Source organism: Sprattus sprattus, assembly GCF_963457725.1.
Source record: "Sprattus sprattus genome assembly, chromosome: 7".
NCBI lineage: Eukaryota > Metazoa > Chordata > Actinopteri > Clupeiformes > Clupeidae > Sprattus > Sprattus sprattus.
Genome location: NC_137926.1, coordinates 22,558,145 through 22,580,971, shown reverse-complemented (window position 1 = coordinate 22,580,971; position 22,827 = coordinate 22,558,145). Strand labels below are relative to the sequence as shown.

At 47.0% G+C, this 22,827-nt stretch overlaps 1 protein-coding gene across 1 annotated transcript in view; it reads right to left on the bottom strand.

Moving 5' to 3' along the window:
• The window catches only part of LOC308367762 (breast cancer anti-estrogen resistance protein 1-like), a gene marked incomplete at its 3' end in the record, with an annotated part of 49,269 nt that extends 28,341 nt beyond the window's left edge, over positions 1-20,928 (bottom strand). Inside the window, exon 1 of the mRNA XM_080841752.1 lies at positions 20,688-20,928. Within this exon, the coding sequence (XP_080697878.1) occupies positions 20,688-20,699 (12 nt within the window). The 5' untranslated portion in view covers positions 20,700-20,928. The remainder of the gene's footprint in view (positions 1-20,687) is intronic.
• Between the last annotated feature and the right edge of the window lie 1,899 nt (positions 20,929-22,827).

Sequence of the window (22,827 nt, the reverse complement as noted above, 5' to 3'; positions counted from 1 at the left end):
GTAGAAGAATGAAGGTCAGGGTGGTTCTCTAGGATCTCCAAGGGCAAGGAGGCATTAGTGCAGGATCTGTGTCAAACACCGATTTAGACCCGCTCAATCAAGCCGCGTCAATCAACTGTCACATACAGCTGTTGGGGAGGATGGGAGCGGAGAGAGCAATGAGAGGAGGACTGAAGAGAGGAATGAAAAGATGAATGATAGAGGGATAGGGGGCACGCATTCCTCAGAGAGAGAGAGAAACAGAGAGAGACAGAGAGAGACAGAGAGAGATATAGAGGGTGCATTGCTGTGGCCAAGGTCAGCGGGAGGAGAAGAGCACTCTCCTGTCACACACTTATCCATCACACACATTCATGCAGCAACTGACAGCTGCTGAAAATCACAACAGGATGTGGCCACAGCCCTCTGCCAGTGCTGTTAGGATAGCCATACGCTGAACCACACACACATGCACTCATACACACATACATACACACACTCTCATACACTCATTCACACATATACACACACACTCTCATACACTCATATACACACTCTCATGCAGAACATGCATACAGAAATACATATACACATGCAGCAGCTGTACATTTAACACAGGGGAATACAGACCTTATGGTATTTGTCTGACACACATATATACACCCACAAAGACACACGCATATATACATATGCACTCACATTCATACATATACACATACACATACAGAGAGCAGCTGTGCATCAAGCAAGAGGGAATACAGACACACACACACACACACACACACACACACACACATACACACACACATATACACACACACACACACACACACACACACACACACAGCTGTACACTGCACTGCCCGCAGGGAAAGGGGAGGCCGTATGGCCCTCTTTGGCTGCACACAGCGGACGCCAGATCTGTGAGTTCTGCTCGAAACCAACTTTTTTTGGCAGGCTAAATCCCAAACAGAAGCTGACATCTGGGTGGATCTGGCCCAGCTCTGGCCCTTATCCGGTGCACCATACCAGGCGGAAGCTATATGGGGCAGCTCTGAGAGCAGGGGGGAGCCATGAGCACTTGGCTTGCACAAAAAGGGTGACTGATGTTTTCCCAAGGCTCCAGACACACTCATATGACCTATTAATGCATTATGTAATATCCTCCCACCTCAGAGTGTCTGTGGAGTGTGTGTGAGGAGTCTGTTGTGTCGTCGGCGCCACCGCCGTGACTCCAGAGGGGGTTGGCTTCACCTGAGCCCACAGCACACTAATCAGCCTATCTGGAGTGCTAACACACAACACAGACAGAGAGCTCCAGACTGGAGGCCCAAATCCAGCTGCAGCTGTTTTATACACACACACACCTCTTATTATCTCTGCAGACCTCACCAATGCAGTGTAAACACAGGCAAGCAGACATATCATACACACACACACACACACACACACACACACACACACACACACACACACACACACACACACACACGCTGAATTGTGAACACATACATACACTCACACACATTCAGTAACACCTACCAGCCCACACAGCCACCTGTGTAGAGACAAAAACACTAAGAACCCAACACACTAGCATACAGACTTGTTTATTTACTGACAGGACACAGACCTTCTCCCTCACACAAACACCTTCCCTCATGAATACACGTATCTCACTAAAAAAAAACACATTAAAGCAACCCCCCCCCCCCCCCATATCAGTTTCTGACAACGCACTAACTTCTGTCACACACCAATGACGTTCAGTGCAGCCAGACAGAGCCAAGAGGTGGAAACCCTGCTACTTAGGAACCCAAAGAGGAGGTGTTATTTTTCCTGGCAGGGAGTTCAGTGAGAGCAGACCACTTAGCCAGTGTGCTGAAAGACTGGACGAGGGGCCGAGTGGCCGAGGGGGTGAGAAGTATGGGGGGTGGGGGGTGGGGGGGGGGGGGGGGGGGGGGGGGGGTTGCGAGGCGTGGAGGGCCTGATTTAACTCTCCTCAGCGTTTACGTCCAAGTAAGCCTGGAACAGCCAAAGCTTGTGCTGGTCCACACTGGCCGAGGCTTTAGACGTAAATACATAAACACCTCTAGAAAATGGCAATGCAATGTAAATGTAAGCGTAAGCTTGAAACACCCAAAGCTTGTATCGACCCTGGTTGGGGCTTTAGACATAAATACATAAACATCTTAATATCTAAATATTTATCTAATTTTCTAAATATCTAAACCAGCGTCGCCTATATGAACCAGGGGCAAGCAGTGACTATAACTGCACCCCCTATGGACAAACTATAACAAGATTTGCGGTGCATCCAAAGAAAGTATAATCATACCCAATTTCAAAACCTAGGGTTAAGTTGTTCTTGATATATTTCAATTTGTCAGATGTAGCGCCCCCTATGGACAAAATTAAATAAATCTGGCATGTGTCCAAAGAAATGTGGTAGCAGTGCAGCATGTCTAATTCCATGAACTTTGAACCTTTAATTCAAGATATTGGCTAGTGAAGTTGTAGATTTGAACACTAAACATTATTCACTGGTGGCTTCACTAGGTAGTTTTCTCTCCTTACATCAAATTGAGGTGCTGTAGCAACTCCATAGATCTAAAAAAAAAAAGAGCTAATGAGCTAGTTAAATGTGTACAACAACTTGGTAAATTACATTACACTCCCTGAATGAGTATGTTTAGCTCAGATGTGTTTGTTTGAATTAGTGTCCATATAGTTACAAGGAATATTTTACATAACGGTGAGCTAGCTAGTTACCTAAGGATGAGTACCTGCTCACTAAGCTATTCTAATCAAATGAAGCAGCAGGAATTGAAGGAATAAAAGGAACTTTATCAGATTGGGAATTATGATACTGGCCCTTAACAAGATCCATATTTGAAGCTGATGCAAATGCACGAATGCAAGAAATGTTTTATTTATCATAGGTTGTTAGAAGACTTTAAGGTTACACAATTAACCTGTACAGTTTTTAGCTATGCATAAGTGTGTGCGAGAGAGAGTACGTATGAGGGAGAATGTGAATGTGATTGCGGGTGGGGGCTGTCTGCAGGTTATTCTAAGGCTGACATGTCTTCTGACAGGCAGGGCTTGTATATGACAGTGTGATGGACAGCAGAGAACCCTAAATCAAACAGACGGAACGAGATTCTCCCTGACTGCTCCCCCCAATCCCTCCAACAAACATCAATCTAAATATCAGTCTCCTGTCTTATTGATTATTCCCTATAAATGCCTTCTCACTTTACTGCCCATACACACCATTGCACAGGCCCGGTCGTGGACCAATCATATATCACTCTCATGGTGACCGCGCAAAGAGCCACCATTTTCCTTCTTCGGGAGTAACATAGAGGCTTCTCTGCACAGCTACTCTTGGATTGGCTGGAGTTAGCCCCCGACCGCTAAATCAGAGGATAATCTGATTGTTCCTGCCCGAGTGTGGAGACCCAGGCCGTTGGTCATGCACTGACACAAAATGCAGCGGACTGAACGTGCATGCACTGCGTGCCACAGGAAATGAACGTGGCGATAAGTGCCTTAAAAAGAACCTGACACATTTGCAGTAATGAACTTACTCGGGCGAGAGAAAAAGGTTGAAGACTGCATTATGGCGCCGTGAGAAATCAGAGAGTAATCACCTGAGAAGCCAATTATCATTCGCGCCCCACACACACACACACACACACACACACACACACACACACACACACACACACACACACACACACACACACACACATTCACATGTTGGGGTTGGAACTCACACAGTCACAAAGAGACCAGACAAACGGGCTGCAAAAATATGGCAGAAAAACCAATCGGCAAAATGAAAATGTCGCATATGATATCTCTGTAGGAGCAGAGGCCTTTGGTGCACTGACTGTCGGAGTGTGTTTTAGCGTCGGCTAACTTCCACCCGGTCTTGGTGTGGAGTCAGGCCAAGAGCAAAAGAGGCCCGTGCCCGAGAAAACATGTCACAACACATGAGACAACGCCTAACTCACATGACCTACATTCAGATAATGGACCAAGGGTACTGTTAGTAAGGGTCTTACACATGTACGTACACACACACACACACACACACACACACACACACACACACACACACACACACACACACACACACACACACACACACACACACACACAAACAAAAACAAACAAACACTGCTTCTTTGTTTAGGGGAAAGTTATTTTCCCGGAGAGTTGAGTTTACTTCGAGCTCCAGACAAACTTTAAATGGATTGTTATCGAGGGATATACAGGGCAGAGAGTCTGAGATCTAATGGATATTCAAGAGTCTGCAAACTGAAGCCCAAAAATTGGTCCAATTGGCTAATTCTTGAGACGCGGCCTACTTAAGAGGCAGGGAATCAATTGAGCTGTGCGTTGGTTCCCTCTCCAACGCAATACTGCTGCTAATGCTTTTTTTCAGAGCAATGACTGGTTTGGGAACACAACTGAAAGTCATATTTGCGACTGATAAAAACAAGACCTCTTCAAACAACAGGGAAAGAGAACACCAAGACGACCATGGAACGCATATTACATAAAGTGTCTGGGTGCCTGCATAACGGCTGCAATTAAATGTACAGTATTGTGTGAGTGTGTGTGTGTGTGTGTGTGTGTGTGTGTGTCTGTGTGTGTCTAACAGGACACTGATAGCACGTCCAGGCCATTGTTTCCAAAACACTGGGTGCTGCTGTGCGCACAGTTCTTCCACTTCCCATGTGCAGCACTGGGCTGAGCTGGAGCTGGTGCTGGTGCTCCACATGTGTTTAGCTGTTCTACCATCAACATGGCCACCCCGACAGGGTTTGCACAAGTGTGCATGCAGGCACATAAACACACACACACACACACACACACACACACACACACACACATCACACACACACACACACACACACAGCTGCCCCTTGTACAATTTGTTCTATTGGGTCTGGGGACAAAGGAATGTTCCATTTCCTTCCACCAATCACACTTTACGGAGCATGCCTGGTACAGTCTTTGTTTTTTTTGGGAAGGTCCCTCAAAGATTCTAGAACCATGATAAGGGTGCACATTTTACGGTTTTTCAGCAGAGAAAGAGAGAGAGAGAGAGAGAGAGAGAGGGAGAGGGAGAGGGAGAGAGAGAGAGAAAAGGCGTCTCCTTAGCTTGCAATCTATCACACATATCTTGTGCCTGGCTGTTGTCTAGGGCAAATTGTGCACGTTGAAAGAAATTATTCAGAGCCACCGTGATCTTTTACAGAGACAGCAACTGCTATTATCTATGCCAGTGTAATGCAAATAATCTGTTCAAAACAACAATTTCGCAGCACCATGTAATTGGTTTAAAGACATTAATCTTCACATGGATAATTTGACTGTTTTGCTATTGAAACTGCCGAGTGAGACAGAAACACTACTTTACAAACCAACCCTCTCTGTGCTTATGGTAAGTACTGGAGCACGGGCGTTAACACAGCTATTGGAAATGATACTGAGAGAGACACCATTTAATCTCACCGCTGCAGAGAGCTGATTTTCTGCACTTTCATATTTCAGGTCGGATGGAGGGACAATTACAGATCCTGTGTCTCCCTCCCCTCTGTCCACTCGTGACGAATGAGGTGGGCCTCCGTCGAGGTAATCCAGCGAAGGCAGATTTCCCCCGGGGGCCACGTCTGAGAAGATTGAAGATCTGCGGACCTTTCTTATGCTTTCTGCTGATCCCCTTTCAGAGATGTGCAATACGAGCATCCCATTGGAGAGCGGGCCCATCGGCCATGGGATTTTGTGAGCAAAGCCGGTTTGGGCCGGGACCCAAACTCAAGAGCAGAATGGGGCGCCTCAATGATTTGTGAAATCGAAATAAGACAGCTGCCGGCAGCAGAGAAAACTCTACACTATTCTACTCTACTCAACTTTACTCTAACGCTACACAGCGAAACTGCTCACTGAGGTAAAACGGCAGTTGAAATCAGTTCTTGAGCACGGATATATTAACAATTTATTTATGTCTATCTCTCTCTCTCATAAGCACACTCTCTCTCAGACACAGATACAGACATACACAAGCACACACACTCACACACACACTGACCGTAAATTTCGTTTATTTTTTACAGAGTTTCTGAGTGGGTAACCGTGCATCCAAACTATCAATACCTGATGACAGGGCTATAGCACTGAGCACCAGGGAGTACTCCAGTAAAATCTCCACAACATCTCTCAGTGATAAATATTAACAACCTTTTCAATCCAACAAACTCTATCTCTCTCTCCTCTTTCTTTCTCTCTCTCTCTCTTTCTCTCTCTCTCTCACACACACACCAACACAAACACAAACACACACACACACACACACACACACACACACTCAGACACAATGGCTGGGCACAGAGAATACAATCAGCTCAGCAAACAGGAAACAAAAAAAAATCTATCCATACTCCCACCTGGTCCAGTCTCGCCCTCTACTGCCCTGTCAATAGCCTGTGGCGGATATGTATGTGTGTGTGTGTGTGTGTGTGTGTGTGTGTGTGTGTGTGTGTGTGTGGTTGTGTGTGTGTTTGTGTGTGTGTGTGGAAGTTTCGCTTGTCTGACGACAACACATCAATCCCTCGTAAAACACACCACCTGCCACTCCCTAGCACTAGCCCATCAATCCCTCATCCCACACACACATGCACACAGACATGCACACACACAGACACACAGACACACACACACACACACACACACACACACACACACACACACACACACTGAAACAAAGCCATCGCTCAGTCACAGCTTTTCTCACACACGTGAATGAGGCGAGGGCCTGGGGCCGCCATCCAACTGCTGACACGGATAATGAGCGGCCGGCGCTGCCAGAGGGCTTTTAAAAGGTGACTTGTCCACGGGGGGGGGGGGGGGGGGGGGGGTCGAGCGGGACAGGACAGGCTGTTCAATAGGGGACGTGTCAGAGGACGGCCGCCGGAGGAGAGCAACCAAATCGACGGTACAGGAGAAAAATCTCTTAACGGTGAGAGAGAGCCGTCGATTGATAAGGTGGAAAAGTAAACACACTTCCAGCTGAATTGCAGAAAAAGGCACTGCAGGAAGGGAGGGAGGGAGGGAGAATGTCTCTGAGTTAATTACAGGAGAAAAATTCTTGAAACCCTGAGATAGGCAGGGGAAATCCAGAATAAAACATGAACAAGTAGGAATGGGAGAGCCATGACCTTCCAGGCCAAGAGGAAATCCAATCATTCCCATATCAGTATCATTTCCCATCACTCCGTCCTGCTCCTCCGGAGACGAGGGGGTTTATGGGATTCTGTGGGCATTCCCCACTGCAGGAATGTAGCTGATGGGTAACTGTGCGGAACTGTGCATGGAGAAAGACTGTGGAAGACCAGGGGGGGGGGGGGGGGGGGAGAGGGGAGTCTAGAATGTTAATGTCCTCCTGCACAGTGAATAATGAGTCTTTCTCTTCTACTGTCCCATCTCTCATTGCCATAGAGGAGTCAGTAGCCAGTCACCTCACCCGATGAAGATGGCGCGAGAGTGAAACTGTGCAGAGTGAGGTTCACTGTGGGGGCTGATGAATTGTGGGACAGAATAATTCCACTTGGTGCTTTAGCCTGCAGCTACGCACAAGGTCACGTGACACCGCCTGGTGCCGGTGGTAAAAATACTCCGCAGGCCAGCACCTCAGGGGAGACAGAGCCTGGGGGTATTTATGGAGTTGCCACTGAAACAAGAACTGCCCCCTAGCTACCCCCCACACCCTGCAAAGAATCCTCCAAGGCCACAACTGAGGCCAAAAGTGGAGATTCAGTAAAAAAAACTCCACAGTCTGCAGACTTGGCTTTAGGAAGAGGGGGCGGGGGGGGGGGGGAATCTTCTACAACGATTACAGAAAACATGCTCTTAAATGTAAATACCTCGCAGATCATCCTCTTAAACGGAGGGCTTTTTTCCCCGATGCTGACCCTTCTCCTTGCTGCAGTGACGGCACCGACGCCTGTCACTTCTTCGGTTCCGCTCTGCAAAGTGCTAACGGGAAGCTCCTTTTGAGCTGAGCTGCAGCCATGAAAAGCTGTCATGCTCAAACCGGTGCAGGGCCATAGCTCATGGTTCCCTGGGGGAGCTGGATCGCTGGAACTAATGCACCAGTCCGCCTTGCTGCGTGTGTATTTTCAAGCTCTGTTCAGAATAAATATATAACAAGGAAATGTGTGTGTACTTGACCTGTGCAAGTTTGGGCCTTTGTAAATGTATATTTAGATGTTTTGCTCCGAGGTATTTGTTAGTGTGAATCTGTGTGGGTGTCTTCATCCCTATTTGAGTGTGTGTGTGTGTGTGTGTGTGTGTGTGTGTGTGTGTGTGTACACACTATGTGTATGCACTAAGACTATGCATGTCTCTGTGTACGTTCTATTCTCTGTAGATCTGTGTGTGCCTTCATGCTTGTGTATGTGTGTGTGTGTGTGTGTGTGTGTGTGTGTGTGTGTGTGTGTGTGTGTGTGTGTCTGTCTGTCTGTCTGTCTGTCTGTCTGTCTGTCTGTCTGTCTGTCTGTCTGTCTGTCTGTCTGTCTGTCTGTCTGTCTGTCTGTCTGTCTGTCTGTCTGTCTGTCTGTCTGTCTGTCTGTCTGTCTGTCTGTCTGTCTGTCTGTCTGTCTGTCTGTCTGTCTGTCTGTCTGTCTGTCTGTCTGTCTGTCTGTCTGTCTGTCTGTCTGTCTGTCTGTCTGTCTGTCTGTCTGTCTGTCTGTCTGTCTGTGTGTGTGTGTGTGTGTGTGTGTGTGTGTGTGTGTGTGTGTGTGTGTGTGTGTGTGTGTGTGTGTGTGTGTGTGTGTGTGTGTGTGTGTGTGTGTGTGTGTGTGTGTGTCTGTGTGTGTGTGTGTGTGTGAGTGTGCGGATATTAACAGCCCAGCGCAGTAGGCTGTTGACAGGACACCAGTTTGGACCTGGCCCAGTTTGGCAGCTCCAAGTTTCCAGCTCCTGCTGTTGACGGGCTACCGGGCTACCGAGCGCTCCTTCAGACATTCCAGGCGACTGCTCCAGCCGTCTGCAGAACAGCTTTTCCAAGCCCTCACCGGGGGGACCAAACCTGCTCGCAACGCTTCACGAATGCTGCCCAAAACATTGCGCCATTGCTGTTTTGCTCAAATTCCTCACTAAAAAATGTGTCTGTCTAATGGCAGCTTTAACTGCATAGAGAAGTAAATCAAAGAGATGTGGACAGAGGAATGGAAAAAAACAGGTGAACCGAAAACAAACAAGAACATTATACGTCACAGGTTGTGATTCATCTTGAAACAATGTTGGAAAGGCCATTAATGGCGATGTTGTCCTGCATTGGCATCCCGACTTAAAAAACAATCCTTTGTACAAACACAGAGACAAAAACATTCCTAACGTGTCTCTGTCCTCATCACTTCCCGTCCTACTTGAGTCCATGTCAGCTGGCTTCCCACCTTTTGTTTCTTTCTCCCTCCTTTACGTTTTTGCCACATTCCTGCAAACGCATTCTCTCTCTCTCTCTCCCTCTACGCAATGCATTTCCTCTGCTGTTTCCTTCAGTGTCCTCCTCTATTCTCCTTCTGCCAACCTTTCCCTTGCCTTTCATTTCCTCTCTGCACCTCCCTCGCTCTCCTTATTTCTCTCCTTCCATTTCCTCTCTGCACCTCCCTCGCTCTCTCCTTACTTCTCTCCTTCCATTTCCTCTCTGCACCTCCCTTGCTCTCTCCTTACTTCTCTCCTTCCATTTCCTCTCTGCACCTGACTCGCTCTCTCCTTACTTCTCTCCTTCCACCCCCTCCCGTCCCCACCACCTCCTTTTCTCATAAGCAGTGGAATGGTCCCTGAATGAGGACTAAATTGCTTGCCCTCTTGGTTCAGCACCAATTCGGCGCTGGCTCTGGGGATGGCAGCCGCACTGATTAAGCCTGCTGGCCAACGGGGTGAGGCCAAGGAGCCAGTGACGTGGGCTGCTGATGGTGATGTGTGAAGGGGTGTTAATTCACACATTACAAACAAGCATTGTCTGTCAAGCAAACCAACAACCACCGCAGGACAAACAACACCCACACCCTCACTTACGAAAAGCCTAATGAGCCTTTTCAGATGGGTATGATGGGGTGGCCAGTGGGCTTCAATGGATGTAATGCCTGCCTACAGAAAGGTCTTGACCTGGACTAGACAGATGTTCGACATGTCTGTGACCTGAGAGTGCAAAGCTTATAATCCCAACTGTGAGTGTGTGTGTGTGTGTGTGTGTGTGTGTGTGTGTGTGATTGTGTGTGTGTGTGTGTGTGTGTGTGTGTGTGTGTGTGTGTGTGTGTGTGTGTGTGTGTGTGTGTGTGTGTGTTGCTTGCATTTCGTGTTGACAGTAGACGCCGCCATGCTACACTAAATCTGTATCGGCTGCCAATGTTAAGCGTTAATGAAAAGATTTGTGTGTGTGGGTGTAGGGGGCAGGTCAAGTCAGCTAGTCTGTGAACCACTTGGAATGTGGCTCTGGAGGGTTTAATCCCTATGAGCCTTCTTTGCCACCCATCAGGAGCCAAACCCAAAGACCCTTATTCCTGCTGCACAGGGCCCCCGAAATCAGCAGTCAGGAGCCGATCCTGCCCTGCTCTGGCCCTGCGCTGGCCCTGCTCTGGCCCTGCTCTGGCCCTGCTCTGGCCCTGCTCTGGCCCTGCTCTGGCCCTGCTCTGGCCCTGCGCTGGCCCTGCTCTGGCCCTGCTCTGGCCCTGATCTGGCCCTGATCTGGCCTTGCTCTTTCAATCCGTCCAGGACCTGGCTGCCCTTCGCACACTTCGCTCGCACCACCTCATCCAGAAACCGGACAACAAAGGGCCTCTCATCCTGGCCAGGGTGCACGACGCTCACAGCCTGTCACGCATGACTTTAAGGAGGAGGATGACACAACGTCCAACTGTTCGCTGTGACTGGAGACCTGCTAGGTGATACTAGATATGCCGGACATCTGTCTTCAGCCTGACACCAATTATAGGGCATCAATAACCTCTGACCCCCTTTCAAGTGGTTTGTATTGACTGTCTTGTCTTGGAGAGATGGACATCAAGGCTATCACACATCCTCTTAGAGCCACAGTACTCACAGACCAACTGCTGCCTAGAGCGTAAAATCTGCTTGACATAAATACCGCTCAGCCCTAGATTAGTGTATCCTTCTCTGCCTCTTTCATAAACAGCTCCCCACAGTACATCAATGTGTAGCCTCTCGACGTGTACCTTTACATCAAAGTTACACTGATGCACTTTTCAAGCTGAAGATGCACCAAAGTGGAGAGTGACTTATGGGCCACCATACTGTTTGTAGCAGCTGAAGCTATGGATCCTCTGGGCTGCCCCTGTTCAGTAGTTTCCCAAGGCATCAGCATCTATTGGACTGCACCCCGCACCCCCCTTTTCCCCCAAACATCAAAAGGATATGAAAATAAAACTAAAAACCCATGCATCATCAAAAACATTGGAATTCAGATTTTTACGTAACCCCCCCAAAAAAGAGCACATCTCAAAAGGCAGGCCGTCTCCAGCCCTGTGCATAGCAATGAAGATGCGCTAGCCTCTGAGCGTAAGTGCAGCTGTACAGCCCAGCTGAGCGGCGTTAATGTTTATTGATGAGTTTGCTGCAGGTTGTGCTGGAGCCCAAGAGCAACGCTGCCTGCCTGTACCCTCCTCCTCAGGGTGTGGATTGGGGGGGTGGGGGGGGGTGGAAGGTGAGGAGTGGGGTGGATACTAGGATAAACATCCTACGATACAATACCGCTCTCATTCCACATGCATGCAACATTAGTGTGTTGGTACATGTGTTTTTGAATGCTGGTGATGCCATTCGACAGCTAGTGAAATATACTATAGACGTGTACATACTGTATGTACTACAGGTGTATGGAATTGTTGATGTTTGCAGGAGTGTGTGTGACCGTGGGTGATGAAGAACAGTGTGTTTGCTCACGCTGGTGGACATGATTTTGCCGTGTCTGGTGTAACTCTGTGAAGGTTACTGGGCATGTTTCGATTTCGATTAAATTAACTTGTATTCATTCAGCACCATTAACAATGAGCATTGCCTCAGGGTCTGTAAGGTTTGTCTACCGTGATTTATGTCTCTGTGCGTATGCGTACGTGGGTGTGCTGATGCATGATCAGGTTTCTTTTGTGTCCGCAAATGAGTCTTTCCACTCCGAGGCTACAACTCCCTCCCCATCCTAAGCCTGACATCACACACCACACAATCTTGTCCCACAAGCCACAGTCCCCTCATTATCCTTCCCAAGCCTGGCTTAATCTACGCACTGCCATTAAAAGGGGCTGTCTGGCCACAGCAAGGTTGCCTGGCGGAAAATGGTAGCCTCCGTTGATCCACTCTGTTATCGCCATGCCGCTGTAGCTATGGTTAATCTGTGAATTCCTCCAGCGTTGTTTGGGGGGGGGGGGGGGGCAGCGGTCTGTGTGTGTGTGTGTGTGTGTAGAGAAACAAAGGTCAAGGAGTGCAACCCTGTGAAATAGAGTCACCATCCTAGGAAGTATAAAAAAAACACACAACACAACAAAACCATTTCCTTACATTTATTTTACACTACCACCTCCCCTTTCTCTCTATTTCTCTATCTTACGCCACACTCTTTCCTAAATCCCCAATCTAGCTGAGACTCATTCCATCAAGTGAAAGGTCAGAGATTGTGCCTGTTGCTCCACAGCCAGCACTTGCCAGGCATATTGGGATAGAGACATTTCCAGTGTAAATGGAGTGTCAATATGTGTGTGTGTGTGTGTGTGTGTGTGTGTGTGTGTGTGTGTGTATGTATGTATCTGTTGGTGGGGGTGAAAAAGGGTGAGGGTCATGAAGGTGATGATGAAGGTCAGTTAGCGTCACCAGAATGGAGTAAGGGGGGGGGGGTGAGGCTGGGGGCTGCAGTGGGATCTAGGCGGATGAAGGTGGGGGTGCGAGTGGAGGGGTGAGGGAGGGCTCTCTTGTTTTACCATCTACTCCACTCCCACATAAATTACATTAGGCATTCACCACGCCGGATGTTTATCAGCCTCACTAGCCGTGATTACGCCCCGGCTCTGTAGCCACGCCAAATCCACCTGCAGCCTCCCGTCTGCTCCAGCCACTTCTGTTCCCCCGCGGCGCTTATGGAGGAGCTTTGATAAATGCCTGAATTTAAGCGTGGAACATAAATGTGGATTTGATCTGTCTTAATCCATCAATTATGAAATTGAATTCTGACTGGCGGGAGCATACATTATTCATGCCTCTGCGGTAATTTAGGAGCGGCGACGGCGTTGCCACCACGGGCAAAGGTAACCTTCACACGGATTACAGGAGCCAGCCAATGGGCCCACATTCAGATTACAGGGGGCTTCATGCCCTAAGATTATGCATATCAAATATGCATTAAAACACACATTCACACTGGCGCACACACACATATAGAGACACATACAGTGCACACAGTACAGCCTCCATCTCTTATCTGAAGCCATACTTTTAAAACACATTCTCTCTCCTCAACAGGCAGAGTCTCTGTGGGCTGGGCTGTCTCCTGGGCACTCACTCTGACAGCTTCCAGCTTTATGTGGATGTAAACGGGTATATTCAGTCTGCTCAAGGAAACAAATATACACCCACCATCACCCTCACACGCCATCACACACACACCATCACACACACACACACACACACACACACACACACACAGTATATATAAACATATACACACATTCTAGGCAGCAGAGGTGCCTGAAATGGTAACCAACAAACAAACACTCCCACTGAGTTGGGGTCCCTTATTGACCCAGTGTCGAGACAGAGAGGCCCAGTGTTTGAGCTCCCAGCATTCAGATTTACTAAATGAATGTTATGGCATTTAGGAGTCATTAGAGAGGTTTACAAAAGAGCAGATTAGGAGAAAATGAGGAATGGAGGAAGAAAGAAATGGAGAGAGAAAGAGGGGAACAGTGTGTGTGTGTGTGTGTGTGAGAGAGAGAGAGAGAGAGAGAGAGAGAGAAATAGAGATGGAGGGAGAGGGTGAAAGAGAAAGAGATGGATAAATAGAGAAGGGCAGCATGGATCTGCAGCGGATTACAATAGCAGTGCAGAGCGGCAGCCGCTTACGCCAGTGGGAAGAGCGGTGGCCATTGTGATACAGCTCACTGTGTTTCCTCCTCCTCTCCTCTCCTCTCCTCTCCTCTCCTCTCCTCTCCCTTCCCCCTTCACATCTCTCCATCTCCGTCTCGGTCTCCCTCTCCCTCCTAGACTCGGCCACTCACTCACTCATGTTACTCTCTCTCTTTCTTTCTCTCTCTCTCTCTCGCTCTCCCTTTACATCAACCCCCCAGAGCTCCTCTCCAGCTCCTCTACATTTCAAATCATGATCAATTCACAGGCTGTGCTGGCATGTTTCTCAGCCATATTGACTGACCAATTCAAATATAACTGAGTCTGTGAATAGCCCTCCCAAAACACACACATACAAACACAACCAGTCCCAGTGTCTATGTCTATGTGTGTGTGTGTGTGTGTGTGTGTGTGTGTGTGTGTGTGAGTGTGTGTGAGAGAGAGTGTGTGTGTGTGTGTGTGTGATCGATGGCTGGCCATTATCACTGCGACAACGCAGATCAGCCTGTAGATTTATGCCAGCAGAGACGGGACGCTTTGGCACTAGGAACGGCCAAAACACACGCTCAGCGCTTTTCTCTTTCACTCTGCCTCTCTCTCTCTCTCTCTGCCTCCATTTCTCTTTCATTCTCTTCGTCTCGCTCTCTTGCTCGGTCTTTCTTTTGCAGTCTGTCTCGTTCTGTCGCTTGCTGACTCCCACAGCTGCACAATAATGACGCTCTACCAATCCCTGTCCCTGCTCCAGGACAACAGCAGTACAGACACACACCCGCACTCTCGCTCTCTCTCTCTCATACACACACACACACACACACACACACACACACACACACACACACACACACACTGACGTAAGCCCATACACCCAAGCGATGAGGACACAATGGCATACACACAGCAAACACACTGGGCCACTCAGTGAAGAAGCAAAAAAACAGAGCAGAGCTCATCTTAATGATGCCAAGTGGTGATTTACAGTGGTCTGGAACAATGGTGCGGGTTTACTGCGAGTTCACACTCTTAATCAGTATGTGTGTGTGTGTGTGCTTGTGTGTGCTTGTGTTTTCGTGTGTGATCGTGTGTGTGTTTGTGTCTGTGGTACAGCGACAATGCTGTGTTTCATTATCACGTTTCAAGGGGCAAACTCACACCACCGCACAGCCTTACACCCCTGCAGTGTGTATGTGTGTGTGTATGTGTGTGTGTGTGTGTGTGTGTGTGTGTGTGTGTGTGTGTGTGTGTGTGTGTGTGTGTGTGTGTGAGTGGGCTAGGGGGATTATTGGGTCACAGCAAACCGTATACCACTGAGGCAGGTCACACGGGTCACACTGTCACAGGGGCCAGCCTCCATTTGACGTGTGAATGTGCTTGAGAGTCTTTAAGGGCAGAGAAGCAGTCTACTAAAAAGGGATGGATGCTCTGCTCCCATGACCTGCTCTTGGGGACACAAGGGGCGTGTGTATGTGTGGGTGTGTGTGTGTGTGTGCGTGTGTGAGTTAAGGATTGGCCAGAGGGGACATACAGTGAGATGATGAGTACACTGAGGGCTGGCTTTGAAATGGGAAGAAGCCCTGCTTAAATTTCACACGGCAACCTCCCCCAAAAATCACTCGCACATACTCACACACACACACACAGACACACACAGACACACACACACACACACACACACACACACACACACACACACACACACGCACTTGCATCCATATATATAGATGTGTAAGCCCACACACACACAAACACACACACACACCATGTGTGTCTACATCGGGGGAAACCCAAACTCCCTGAGAAAGTGAAGCCAAAGGCACAAACCACTGGCTGGCAGAGGGAGGGAGTGGAATAGGTGATGACTTAGGAGGTCAACCACATGAAAAGAGTCCAGTAGGCACAGAGGCACAGCACAGAGGGAGAAGACAGAAGAGCACCAGGATAAAGACTGATGTGTGAGGGCAGCAGAAAGACAGATGGACCGTAGGGAGAAAGAAAGAAAGAAAGAAAGAAAGAAAGAACAAAAACAGAGAGTTTGGGCAGATTGATCAGTGAGTGCGACCACATGAAAGAAACAAGGAGGGGCAGAGACAGAAAGAGAGAGAGAGAAAGAGAGAGGGAGAGATAGAGAGAATGAGAGAGAACGATGTAGATATATCTTTGAATTTCACCACACACCCTTGGTATTGAGCATTCTTTAACTGCATTTCTACACTATATCACAGATACGCTCAGACACATACACACACACACACACACACACACAACAACACATGCACAAAAGCACGCACGCACGCACGCACGCAAGCAAGCACGCACGCACACACACACACACTCCAGCAGACACACTATGATTAATGGGTAACGGAAAAATGTGAGGGTTTCTTCACGATGGCTCCCATTTTCATAGTTTTCATCTCACTCACACACACACACACAAATACAAACACACACAGCGTTGTATAATCTCTATTCAGATATGTCTGGTTTCAATGCAAATAACCATACACAGGTAACAAGCAATAGGCTCACTACCTGTACAGACAGATAGAAACACACACACACACACACACACACACACACACAGGCTCACAGCAGGGAGTGAAGGGAGTGAGGGGAGTGAATTCCTTTGGGAGCAGTGAAGCAAGAATGTAGGGGGCATGCAGCAGCAGCTCAGCTCAGCTTCACTGTGGGTGACTCAGAGAGCTGCTTGACACACACACACACACACACACACACACACACACACACACACACACACACACACACACACACACACACACACACACACACACACACACACACACACACACAAACACACAAACACGCACACACGCGTAGTAACTTGCATATAAACACACACATACAAACACTTTCCTCCTTACTCATACCCTTTCAGTTCAGCAATCCTTTGCGCTTATCCTCTCAAACCACCCACCTATCTGAGCAGGTTTAATAAAAGACAAGATTTAGTCTTTAGATGAAGAAACAAACCTGCCCGACGGACCCAGAAATACCACTGGGACAGCCTCACAATGGACACGCCGGGAGACGTGCCGCTATAGGCTCTGGGTTTGATGCAACGTCTAGATACTCTCAGTCCAAGCCACTGCTGCTGCCTGTATTCAAACCACAGTTCTGATAGCCGTGGTGTGGCACAGAAACGTCAGACTTGCACCAGATAAGGGGCCCAATCCATTCCCCGCCAAGTCAGCTGCTATCACGGAAAGCAAGATTTGCAAAGAACATTTGCCAGGCTAATGGTAGCCAGGGATACGTTGAGCGACAGCACAACATAAATATTTATATTAAAATTGATATTCATGTTCACACCTGGGTATGTTTGGAGCAAAAACATCATCACTTTACACTGAGCTGTCAGCGTGCAGTCGCAGCAAGCAGAAATGTCAGCTGAGTGCTGAATTAAGATTCTCTAAACGGGAATGTGCATACAGTAAATGTGGAGTTTGTCTGTGTGTGTGTGTGTGTGTGTGTGTGTGTGTGTGTGTGTGTGTAAGTGTGTGTGTGTGGGGGGGGGGGGGAGGGGGGGGGGGGGGGGTAGGCATCAACAAAGTGAAATTAAACAGCACCTGCTGTTTGTTTTCAAAGAGTCAAGCGGAGAGAATTAATTTGTACAAGCCTGCATCCCTACGCAAATATACACATCGTACTGTGATGACAACAGACCAGTCACCGGGAGATGGGCTGCACCATCCCTCGGCAGAGACACACGCACCCACACATGCTATCTGGACCTATGCAAATGTTCTATAAAAGAGGCACGCAGGTGGGCGTTGTTCTACAAGAACAACTCTATTATGAAAAAATGTGTATGTGTGCACTAGGAGCACAAATGCAATGATGATAACAGGCAGTGTTTGTGTTTGTGTGTGTGTGTGTGTGTGTCACTTTTGAGGCGTGTATACTCTCAGGTACAAGACCAGTCGAAGTCATGTGATGCCAATGTAGGGATGCCTCTGAGAAGCCAACAGCTTGTGGTTACCAGGGCAACCTCTAGACCACCGAATAGCCAGGGTCTGAATGAAGGCTATTGACATGCAGGGGCTCACCTCGCAAACAATTATTAATATGTATGTGGATCATCATCTATGACAAACTCCAAATGTCAGCGTTCTAGGCAGGGATGTGTCTGAGGCCACATGGCAAGCTCATCACTAGTGCCCTTTGCTGCCTGCCTCTGGTCTACCCACGGGCGTAGCTTCCGATGAGGAGTCCTACATGCGACACGAACGCACACCTGGCATAAACTAAACCCCATTAGGGACGTGTTTGCTCATGATAAGATCTGCACGCATTCATCCGTTCAGTTCAGTAGACGTGCGCATTTGTGTGTGAGTGTATGTGAGAGGCCACGACTTAATAAATTCATAGTGTGATAAGGATCTGAGCATGCAATAAATAGGCAATAATAATACCGTGTGAAAATATATGTGCATATGTTACGCACGGCCGGGTTGGTGAAGGGATGAATACCTTCCACAAGCTTCCTGCTTGCCTAGCTCTGAGACACATAATTCCTTGTGTAATGTGTGCCTGTGCGTGTGTGTAAGCATGTGTTAATGTGCGTGTAATACCCATGTGAAGTGCTGACGTGTGGGACTCATACAGTGAGACACACAATAAGGGGCATTGTTTCCTTTCAAGCAGAACTAATGCACAGGTCAGTGGTGCAAATGAGTGCTGTTTGACTGGTGAAACTGGTACCCTCCTAGGAGAGTCTACACTATTGTGCTTGCCCTCGCAAGGAATTCTCAGTTTTAACAGTACTGTTCCAGAATAACATGCTTTCAAGCATTACCTGAAATCACTCCCAAGAAATGACTCCTGCTTATCTGAGCTACAAAAGGACAGCCTAGTTTGCAAAGCCCATGCATACACTTATCAAGGCCCATGTTTTGCACGTCTAGTGGGTAATGGAAAATGGTGAGCTGTGATACAGATGCTCCGGTGAACACCAGACAGGTCGCCATAATTGTTTTTAACCACACGGTGACGTCTGTTGCATCCAGGTCAACGTAATCCAAGTGGTTGCGGGGAGATGCACAAAACATTCACACACAAGGATCGCAAGCTGCGTTCGGCAGAGCAGTCATACTCGACCTACGGAGAACAGCTGTTGCGATCAAGCCGAGCAGCCCTTGGCATGAGCACAGCAATCTGGCCTGTGTTTGCTGAATAAGGCGTGGGGGCAAAGGGGCCCACAGGCACAAAGATGTTCACCCCATGGCAGCTCACCTCGACAAGAAGGTCAACTCATACAGACCTGTTGACTTAAAGCACATCTCCATTTCCCACATCCACAATGTATGTACAAATGGGTTAAAAATGTTTCTACAAACAGCCAATATTCAATATGTTATATTCGCCCAATGTGTGTTTGTCCCACAATCACATTGTTGGCAACAGGGAGCAATCTCAGTCTCTGCAGGCCTGTGCATGATGAAGAAGCTCATGGTCACAAAAATTCAACCTGGACCCTTGCCAAGACACGTTTGAGCAGAATGCCGTGTCAAAAGAGCGCTCCCCGCGGGCCTACATTCTGTTACACACTCCAAACCAGGATGGTTTGCCTACCTTTCTATTTTGGCTGCTTACAAGGTCTTTGAACTTCTGGCATGCAAAGCCAATCCTCGAATCTTGCAGTTCTTTGAGGATGGTGAGCTGCATGGAACGCGTTAAATCGGAATGCGCCACAAAGGTCAGGACAGGCTGTTATGCCAGGTCTGGATATGCCATGTTATAAGAGGAACATTACAGCCCTAAGGCTGGTTTTCTACAGTTTTGTTTTCAATTAGTATTTCTCGTTTCGTTATATGTTTGTGATATCTTGAGTTTCTCAAATCTGAAGAGAAACACTCCGTAGTTTATAAGCAGTTTTACCAAATATGTAATAACTTATTTATAACATTCGGTTAATTGGCATGGTTCATTTGGAGCGACATGTGTACTCACTTTGTCTAAAAGGGCTATTGGGTCAATTGAAACTTCACAATCTGGTTATAATCAGGGCTAATCATTTAGGCTGCGGTAAAAAAAAAACACACACACACACACACACTGTGACCCTCTACAAACATGCCACTAAAGTCTCACAACACACGTGCGGACTACTGCTAACATTACAGCCGGCTGATGTGCTTTCAATGTCAGCATAACCCCGCAGATGACAGAAGTCAAGATGCAACGTATGCGCTCCCTCACATACTGCGAGTTGACAGTTTGCCAACCTGCAACCTTGCGTAATGGACCTTTGTAAAGATTTCACGGTAATATTTGAAATTCCATATTCGAAGGCAGTTAAGCAGTATTACCAACGAGCACCGCAGACAAATGAAATGTTTGGAGTACCCGCAACTCAACCAAATATTGTGCTCTACATGATGATTCTTACTTGAACGCGAAAAAACACCTATTCAAAGTCGTGCGATTTGGTCAGCTAGGTCATTTCATTTTTATAATAACCCCTGGTCTTTCGACATGTTCTTATATTCCAAGCATTACAGAATGCTGACACCACTAAGGTAATAAATAGATTTACTTACCGGAACAGACATCTTGGGCTGCTTTCAGAGTCCACAGTAGGAACAGTTGGACGGAAACAGAACTTAAGAACGATTTCCAAGAGAAAAGGGTTGATTGTCGACTCCTTTATTGACAGTCTATTCCATGCTTTCGGATTCCAGTCGCTTTCCTTGAGAGGTCCAGTTCTTTTGTACTAGAAGAACAGTAAAAATCACCTCAAACACTGAGTAGCAGACCAAACGCTGCGCAGTCCACCTCATGAATGCTACGGATTATTTTAAAATGCCCTGTGTCTTCGCGCTACACACCACAGGCTCCAGTCGGAATATCTCATCCGTCGAACAGTTATCCGGTCCTTTATGTCATGTAGTGAATCTGTAATTTCCTTATTCTCTTCTTGTTTTCACTGTGACTCCCTACTGTCGCGGTTGGGTGTGTAGCTCCGCAGCAGGCGAAGGAGGGACTGCTTGCTCTGCTCTCTCTCCCTTCTGCGCTCTAATGATGGAATCATCAAGTTTTGTTTAAAGGGATTGCCACTCGCTCATGGGAAACAGTCAGAGGCTGAAAACCAGATAGGCGTTCGTGTATAAATGGTATAGTGTTAAATAAACGGCTAGATTTAGTGACATTAAACAGCAAAAATAGAGGTAGTTAAAGGAATACACGTCACTAATACTGATCTTATGGTCAGATCTGGACCCTGAGTTTCCAGAGGTTGTATTTAAAGGAGAGGTGTCCACTTTCGTCGGACGCCAAAAACGGGGAAGTTAAAGATTGTTCTCTATTACCTAGGCTGTTGAGAATCGAGACACTGCTCGATTTCAATACTATAAAATTGAAATAAACTGACTGTAATTTTGGTAAAAACGGGACGTTCGTTGACATGATCATACATTGCAGGCAGGGGCGGAACTGATGGCTCATTGCAGGGGGGGCAAGGACCTGTGTGCCCTTATACCTTTTTTTCAGGGTCGCAGCTAGAACAAATAGTGTATCCAAGGAGGACCCAGGCTTAGGGCACAAAATTACTGGCAACAAAGTGGTGCGTTTAGTGAAAGTGTATTCTGTGCTTTGCTCCCCGGGAGAAACTTTGAAGAGAGTAAATCACAAAATGGTAGATTTTCGTTGCTTTTCTGACAATAGTCTAAAAACACAGTTACAAATATACATTAACTTTACTTAAAAAAGTAGAAAGAGTAGGCTCATGCCACTGCTCAACATTCATTTTATTTTAATATTGTAAAATCAAATAGAAGGATTTAACGGGAGGAAGGATGACATGGGTGCAGTGCAGTGTCATTTGCATTTGTCATTTCATAGTCACAGGCAGCCCTGCTATATTTTCAAGTCTTTTTTTTTATTAAATTAAATGTTTTCTTTATTCTCAAGTGAAACATATCTGGATAAAAGTTTATTTAAATAAATAACTAATTAACAACTAATGCCCAACAAGCACAATTAACTCAACCCCCCTCAAGCCAGGTCTTTCTTCCAGTAAACATCAAGATTTTCTAGAGTCATAAATTGCAAATGAGCATCTCCACAAATACTATATAGTTGATGGAGCCTATTTATCCCATTCAAAGTTGGCCTGTTCTCTTACCTTGCCGACACTAGATTGCAAACACATCAAGCGTGGTCTCTTTCAATGTTGACTCTAAATCGGGGGTGGGGGTGTTGACTCTAAATCAGATGCAAGATGAGTTTAGAAAAAAATCTGAACTAATGATAGCTAACAAAGCTAAAAAATATAGTTTATGATAGGCCAATAAGCAGTCCCTCCAGTTATTTTAAAACTCCATGCAAGTTCAAGGAATTGCAATTGCAGGTAACAATTTTCTTTTATTACCGCATTATTTCAGCAAATTCAGTTATTTTTGGCTACAACAATCACAACAAACCTTTGAAAGATCCTCATGGGATCACAATGTCAATGAGTCATTTTCGCAGAAAATTTAAGAAAATCTGTAAATCACTGCAATTTAAAAAAAAAAATCTAATTCCCATAGCAAATTCAGTCACTTTTGGCCGCAGCAGTCACAACAAACCCTTGCAAGAACCTGGATGTACTGAATTAGGGACCACAGTACACGTTAGCTGTGTGGTATAAGCAGAGGTCTGGCAAATACCCGACAAAAAGACCTGACTGCGAGATGAAAG